At 41.1% G+C, this 7,940-nt stretch overlaps 2 protein-coding genes across 4 annotated transcripts; one reads left to right on the top strand and one right to left on the bottom strand.

Moving 5' to 3' along the window:
- Positions 1-204: 204 nt before the first annotated feature.
- On the top strand, positions 205-790 carry LOC133712742 (classical arabinogalactan protein 6-like). The gene has a single exon (XM_062138842.1). The coding sequence runs from the start codon at positions 328-330 to the stop codon at positions 679-681; it is 354 nt and encodes a 117-aa protein (XP_061994826.1). The 5' UTR covers positions 205-327; the 3' UTR covers positions 682-790.
- A 1,124-nt stretch (positions 791-1,914) lies between these two features.
- Positions 1,915-6,412, bottom strand: LOC133708403 (uncharacterized). 3 transcript variants are annotated; one of them, XR_009845828.1, is made up of 3 exons: positions 6,220-6,412; positions 3,579-5,679; positions 1,915-2,711 (listed from the first exon to the last, which is right to left on the bottom strand). XR_009845828.1 is itself a non-coding variant. In XM_062133864.1 (2 exons), exon 2 carries the CDS (start codon positions 5,617-5,619, stop codon positions 3,736-3,738), a length of 1,884 nt encoding a protein of 627 aa, XP_061989848.1. In that variant the 5' UTR covers positions 5,620-5,679; positions 6,104-6,412; the 3' UTR covers positions 3,068-3,735. The 3 variants fall into 3 exon arrangements, 2 of the variants coding, with proteins under 2 accessions (XP_061989848.1, XP_061989847.1); XM_062133864.1 differs by lacking the exon at positions 1,915-2,711 and having other exon boundaries at positions 3,068-5,679; positions 6,104-6,412; XM_062133863.1 differs by lacking the exon at positions 1,915-2,711 and having other exon boundaries at positions 3,068-5,762.
- Between the last annotated feature and the right edge of the window lie 1,528 nt (positions 6,413-7,940).

Raw genomic sequence — 7,940 nt, 5'->3', positions numbered from 1 at the left:
TCAAAAACCATATTCAGTTTTGCAAGTTGATCAATGTCCTAACTTAGAAAATACAACTTCAAACATAAGGAGACCCAAGTCAATTGACAAAGAGTTCACAACTGAAAAAACAGAATCACCCAACTATCACCGACCGCTTTCCTCACACCACTCCGCAATGCCCTCAACACCGACCAATATCTCCTCCTCCCAAACTCATATATAAGCCCACCTTCACCGTCACCACCACCACCGCCACATATTCTCATCCCATTACTTCCATACGTACTCCTGCAGTGTTTCTCAAAGAGAACCAACTGCATTGCATTAATTCACTTACAATCCAAAATGGCACGTCAAGCTATTGTCCTTGTTGCCCTTGCTCTTCTGGCCACCGTGGCTTTCGCCGCAAGCCCCAGCGGCGGTGACAGCAAACCAAAGCCTGGACTCCCAACCTTCGCCGCCGTACCCTCCGGCGCCGCCGGTCCCGCCACCGACAGCAATCAAGTTGGAACCAGTGACGCTGCTGGTGCTCCTGCTGCAAGCGGACCCAGCATTGCCGACGCCTTGGCCGCTGGGGTTGGTGGACCTATTAGTTCCAAGGCTTTTGGCACCGCTGAGTCTCCCAAGTCTGGTGCCACCACCGCCCAGGTCTCCGCTGGAGCAGCTGTCGTCGCCCTCGCCGGCTGCTTCTTCTTCTAAGCTAGCTAGCTGCATTATGTAATTAACGTACATACACGTTTATATGTAAATATATGTACGCATTGAGAAGTAACAATAAAATTTAGCTCCTTCTGGTTTTTCCTGTTAATCTTGTGCTCGTGTGTTCCAATTATCGATCTTAACACGTTTTGAACGAATTATTTCCAAAGAATATGGTAAGGATTTGGTCAAGTCTATGACTTGAATCTGGAAAGTTGAATGGAAAACATGAAGTCGAAATCCAGAGAATTATACGTCGCGATTGAATGGTGACAAATAGAATTCATGAGCATATCATGGCCATCTTTTCACGAACGTACTATGAAACCAGTTGTGGGAGCGATAACAATACCTCTTGGACTAGAAAGAATATAGGACTTGCGGATGTGCCATTATAGCAAGGCAAGTAGTGAACTTACTGGTTAAATGGTACCGTTTAGAAAAGTACCGGGTTAAATTGGAATATCAGAAATATTAACGACAGAGCCCCCTAACTATAATGGAGAAGGTGAACCGTACTAAAACAAAACCATGTAACCAAAATTGCCAGTCTTATGTCTGTGACATCCAGAAGGGGAAAATATAACTCCAAGATCTCAAAGGAAGAAGTATTCTTGGTTTCAGTAAACAAAACCAAGCAATTTGCCGGCGGGGCATATGCTAACCGAGTATTCTATGAAACGTTCTGTCTATGCTATTCCTACCTAGTGTGGACTTGCTGCTAAGAACTAAGGTGACAATAAAACCACATCAGCAGCCTCAGCTTCATACAATTGTGACTTTATACTGTCCAAAGTTTATAATTTCATCCACGCAATTTCGCACCAGAATTTCCAAAACTTATAAAATTTTAAACCAGGATACAAATGACAGAGCTCAGATGTAACAGCAGGACTTGGATAGTAGTTGCATAGCTAGTCATACTATTAGAATGCCCAAATACAACCAACAGAACAGAAAGGGGAAAAAGCAATAAGGACGATACAGCAAATAGACTTTAATGGTGATTACATCAAAACACCATGCATCAAGGCTTCATCAGGAAGACATGCAAGGCAAATGGATTCCCGTGGGTGCCTCCTTCAAGTATAGTAAGACATGACTAGAACACCAATTTTCTGTTGCACAATGTTGAGAGACGATAACAAAAAAAATAAAAAATGACTAGAACACCAAAATTGTAGTGTACCCTGTTGAGAAATGGCACGAAAACACTCAAACAGCATGACTGCATGCACCACCAAATTTCTTTTATATAATATTGAGAAACAATACAGTCTGTTCCAATGAAAAAGAAGGAACAGAGAACATTGATTGATCCATGAAGAAAGTACAAAGCTATGTCCAACTGGAAAATATACGTAAGGAGCACAACATGGGCCTCCACTAAGAGAGAAACAGTGCCTAAACAATCATTTCGGCCCCAACTCATTTACAAGGAACCATTGGTTCACAACTCCTAACCCTTAAACCCAGTACACATCACAATATGCATTATGAAATAAAAGAATCTTTTTACAGGAAATCGCTTCAACAGAAACTGGGTTTGTAGAACCTTCATCGTGACTAATTACAGTCTATCATGATGGCTTCTCAGTACACTGTATTTGGCTGAATCCTGACTCCCTAATGCACAGGCCAGTCATCATGTATTACAACACCGAATATGGAAAACTAAGCACATAGCTTCAGTACAAGACTTTTACAAGCTCACAGGTAAGCCTAATATGGTCAAGAAATTGATAGGGTATTACATGTGTACCTAATACAGAAGTCCATAGTTACACAAAGACATTCAGCTACATGCACACTGATAAGTCCATCTAATACTTCACTACTTTGAGAACTCTCTTTCTAGTTGCACGAGCAGTCGTAATACAAATATTAGGTGGTGCTTCAAGAAAATAAGGTGAAAACCAAAATAGATTTCTTTTTAAGACTTGGCAACACATCCTTGTAACACACATTCCACGATGTGACCAGCACAGGCTGATTCAAGCATGAAAAGAAAGAGTTTCCCACTCTACTCCCTGGATATGAGGATTAAAAGAAAACCCGCATGTCAATTAGACATCAGATAAAATAACCTGCCAAGACACACCTAATAATCTATTGCTGCCACTTTAACATAAAACGAAGAAGACTTTAACATAAAACGAAGAAGATGAAAAGGCAAAAAAGAAACATAGCAAATCAAACTTAATAGTGTCCCAGGCATCAACATCAGTAATAAACTTTAGGCAATGAGAATAAAACAACAACGACCTCAAGCAACTCCCTCCAAAATTATTAATACAGTCTGCAGATCAAAGTCATACTAACTTGCCAAATCAAAACTCACAAGAGACAATTGATTATATGCTAAGAAATCATCCCACACCACACAGACAATAAAAGTGGAGCACCATACCATATATATTATCAATAATTCATACAAATTTATAAATACCATATACAAGTTAAATGTAAAGAAAAGAACGCAGACCATCAATGGTTTTTCATCTTTATTTTTTTGTGTGGCATTCCTCATCTTTCTAAACCTTTCAGCTAAAAGATGAAGCAATGAATCACAGGCTCTGCTCTTAAATCAAATAAATCTTGAAAACCCCTCATGATCACAAAGAAACAAGAAACTTTCACACTACAAATATCACAAACCTAATAACGCAATTGTCTTGTAGAGATATTGAGTAGCATAGTTATTAAACCAATAAGATAAATAGCTGCAGGATATCAGTGTCCAAACCTCCACAGCTATTCTTCATTGGTATGCTACTATAAGTTACTTTTTTTTTTTAAGTGCACACATTAATTGCCAGAGCTAAATGTTCTGTAGAAAGTGGAATAAAAGAAAGGGGGAACTGATCCTTCCCCCTATGCACACTGGTAGAACTTACTTCTTCATCAAGAAGCACGTTTGCAGGTGGGGCCATCGAAACATGGATGAAGATGCAGCTGCACAGTAGCTATTCAAGGCAAGATACCACTACCGTTAAGAAGCCATATGCTGCAGTCTAAACGACATGCCAAAGAAAGAAAAATCATTTACTCATGTCACTCAGATGGCAATCGTCTCCTCTTCCCATAATCCACATCCCTTGATCGAGAACGATGATCATCTTCCGGCATTGCTTTGGACCTACTGCGAGGTCTTGAAGAAGATTGTCCTCTGTCCCAGTCATCATCATAACCCACATCACGCTCTCTTCGACGATGATCTCTGTAACTATCTTTTTCTTCTTTATACCTGGGCTCCCGGTGCTCCCTTTCAGACCTGTCCAAGTCTTGTTCTCTCTCATCACGATGCCTCCTCTCAGAGGTTCCTGTCCACTCACGCTCAGATCCCCGTTCTCTTTCCCTTGAGGCAGCACTTGACTTAGCTGATTTCTCATGATTTGCCTCTACATAGTTTCCATACTCAGAAGCACCATCATCACCCCCATAGCTTGACTCCCTAGTTCTTCGATCCTGTTCTTCTCCTCCCCACCCACCCATACTTGGATCATTCCACATAGGGGCATGATGCCCCTCCATTCCAGAAGAACCCATCATCCCCATCCCATTCGTTGCCATTCCCCTGCCAAAGAAAGCTGGGTTTACATGAGGAGCAACCCCAGCAAGTCCCATTGCATTAACACCAGGAAATTGAGGAAGCATTCCAGGAAAACCAGGACCAGGGAACCCTCCGTAACCACCTCCTCGACCCATATATGTTGGATCAAACCCAGGACCCATCATACCAGGTGCATTCATCATACCTCCCACAGGACCGCCAAATCCAGGACCTGCAAGGCCCTGTCCATAGCCTCCTCCATTAGCACCAGCTCCAACCCCAGCATTATTCCCAACCATGTTCTTTGCACCCATGGCCCCTCCTCTTCCCCGGCCTGGTCCACCAGGACCTCTGTTGGGTACTCCCTGTCCACCTCGCCCCCAATTACCCCTCCCAAAATTTCTCCCCGTGTCTCCACCTTGAAAATTCATGCCTCCCCCTCTCCCAGCACCATCATTCATGGGCCTTCTCCCTTGGGGCTGAGTCTGAACCTGCCCTTGGGATTTGTTCACATAATTAGCTCCCATCTGCTTTAAAGTTTGTGAAGTAGCAAAGGCCACAACACAAGCTCTCCCATTGAAAACATAACCATCCATTCCCTCTTTGCATGCACTGGCAGCCGCGGGATCATAAAAATCTACCTGACAATAACCTTTGGATTTACCACTGGCTCTTTCATCAAAAAACTTAATTTCCTTCACCCTCCCAAACTGAGATAAAACACCTTCCAGTTCAGCATCAGTTGTCCACCAATGTAAATCTCCCACAAACAACGTGGCCGAACCATTCTCAATTGGAGGACGGATTTGGTTTTCATTAACCATTGGACGATTAAGATTGACCTTCATATTCATTTGATTAGCAGGCATCTGTGTAACAGCTGAAGGACCAGTGGTGCCAGAATTCATTGATGGAAGAGGCTCGTTAGCAAATTTTGCAGTAATTTCCAAAGAATCAGCACCAACATTGGAGGGCGTAGTTGTTGACCCCTGAAACCCCATATGCCTGACTTGAGTTTCAGGCACGTTAGCGACTGGTGGCTGAACCTTCTGTTCAGGAACACTAGAATAATTTCCTCCAACTGAAACCCCCGGAATTTTCATTTCCTGAGAAGCACCGGCTTGAACTCTTAGTTCGGGAACATCAGTTTTCTGAGCTTGGAGTCCTCCATTCCCAACACCAGCAGCAGGGAGTGGTGCCTCAGATCGATGCATCTGCAGGAAACCCTCTCCAACATTAACATCATCATATAGATCGTCGTACTCATCATCTTCGACCATCGGTTCTTCATCTGCAAGAGCAGATATGGCTCCACTTCCCTGATATTGGAGCTTCTGAGCACCTCCATATTCCTCCACTTCAAAATTTATTTGCTCCTCAGCCATTGGATCCCTTTAGACGGACCAACCAATTGAGACTGAAAGATGACCACTACCTATCTCTACCTATAAAAATACAGAAGAAAGAGAAAGAACTGCCCTTAGATCCATCCCATCGCGGAAACACGAAATATGGAGGGGCTACATATCTGAAATTATTACAAATAGTTCTATCTCATACACTGAGAAATGAAAATGGGAAATCAAAAACAGTCTACTGCAAACCAATCAAATACCAAACTATATGAACAACATCAATATATACCCTTTGCCATAAAATTGCTGAGAATATATAAAAATCAAAGCCCAATTAGGCAGTATCACAATCCACTTCACAAAATCACAAGAGAAATTGCATATATCAGAAACCCCAATCCTAAACAACAAACAAGATTGAAACTTTGAACACCCAAAAGAATAAAACTTTATATATATATAGGTCAAGTACACATAACCCAGTTGTCAAATCCGAGAAAATAGAAACACCCACCAGTGATTTACATCAAGGAAAGGTACCAAATTTGCAGCTGAAGCAAATAAACAATACAGAGATAGATTGATAGAAAAACACAATCGTAGGATGAGAGATGGCAGATGTTGTCTTACTATCTTCCTGTTCTGCTTTCTGCGGGGGGGGGGCTGCAGCTAACAAAGGGTCCGACAAAGTCGTAGCTGTCGCTGCCTCCTCTTCCTCACCAATATCCGACTACGGCTTTTGTTTCATGTTTCCTACTTTATTACGTTTCTGCGCTGCGCAGTTTCTACTTTCTACTTTCTACTTTCTACTTTCTACTTTCTACAGTGAAGAGAAAGAGAAATAGAAATTCTCTGTGTCCAGTCCCTACATATCTGTTTCTGTTAATGGTTGATCCATTTTTTACTTCAATCATTGCTGTGGGGTCGATCAGGGTTTTTTTTTTTATGTAGGATCACGGTGTTTATTGAATGGGGTATTGGAGTATATCTTAAATCGGAATTTCAATACTTTGGAGCACAGTTAAAATTTCAAGTTAATAAATTTTGATCTAAATTTCTTCGTAAGAGCCGACCATATTTGAGCTAATAGAATAATCATTTATTACTATACATGGATGGAGATGTTAATCTCATCCAATTAGTCGAGCTATGTCCACCTAGGAGTAAGACAGTAAATGACCAAAATTCTGTAGATTCGTGTTTTTATAGAATTTGATTGGAAAAAGATTAGATAGACACATATTATATAGGGCCTCGCTCGTTTCACGAATTAGAGGCATAGGCATAGCAAATGAGGTGGAAAAAGCAAAATAAATAATTCTTGTTGACGAAAGGTTTGTTTGCCTGAGCCCTGAGACCTGAGTGACTTGATAAAATTGAGGAAACAACTTTTGGCGACGACAAAAACATCGATAAAACTGACTTAACAAAGTAAGGGACAACTTTGCCCCTTGAATAACAATTGGGAAGAGTTCTAGTTCTACTTCCGTAATATTTGCAAAGGTATGAATATTCCCTTTTGACGTGGAGAAGGCAAAGGAATTAACCGAATGAGGCCTATGGATCAGTAATAAACTCCATGCATATGAGACCTACCCTTGCACAAACTACCAAAATCACAAGCACTAATGCCTCCTAAAACGGAGAGTTATGCCCACACATCAAATACACAACTTAAAAGCTCATAAGAATGGTTCAGTACAGAGGAGAAGAAACAAACCATGCAACCAAAATTTACTCCTAACATACAACCCCAGAACCCGTAGTTACGCTAGAAGCAACATGGGTTCTTGTTCAGAAAAGCAAAGTCACACAATCAAACAGATTGATGAAGATGCTACCTGTTGCCTTGCCTTCGTTGTTCATCCAAATATTTTCATCAAACAGTCATAAAACAATGCAAAAGCAATCTTTTATCTGATAACCTAACAATAGGAAAATCATTACTGGTGGAAAAACATCAATGAGATACTAGTGCGCACACCAACCAAGTCAATCTCAGAAACAACAAAGTAAACTTACAAACAACAAACCCCAACTGTTATCGAGAAAGTGAGCCTGTACTAAATCAAAACCATGCAGCCAAAATTCCCTAGTCTTTTGCATGAATCAGTAAACATAACCCCAATATCGCAGAGAAAGAAGTATTCAGAATTTTAGAATATTATAGTAAACAGAGGTAAGTATTTGCCAACGGAAGAGATGGCAAAAGAGTAACCAATGAAATGATTTGTCTATCCTACAAAGTAAAGAGTTGCAGCTAAGAACTAGGATGAGAAACAAACTGCATGAACCGCACTGATTACCAAGAATCAACTTGGAGCCACCTTCCAAGATAAAAGAAAGTTCGA

This window comes from Rosa rugosa, chromosome 5, assembly GCF_958449725.1.
Source record: "Rosa rugosa chromosome 5, drRosRugo1.1, whole genome shotgun sequence".
Classification (NCBI taxonomy): domain Eukaryota; kingdom Viridiplantae; phylum Streptophyta; class Magnoliopsida; order Rosales; family Rosaceae; genus Rosa; species Rosa rugosa.
The sequence above is the reverse complement of the archived record's forward strand: the minus strand, read 5'-3'. Positions and strand labels throughout refer to the sequence as shown.

Excerpts from the sequence above, each read along its gene's own strand:
- LOC133712742 (XM_062138842.1), top strand. The coding sequence starts at position 328 with ATGGCACGTCAAGCTATTGTCCTTGTTGCCCTTGCTCTTCTGGCCACC.
- LOC133708403 (XM_062133864.1), bottom strand. The coding sequence starts at position 5,619 with ATGGCTGAGGAGCAAATAAATTTTGAAGTGGAGGAATATGGAGGTGCT.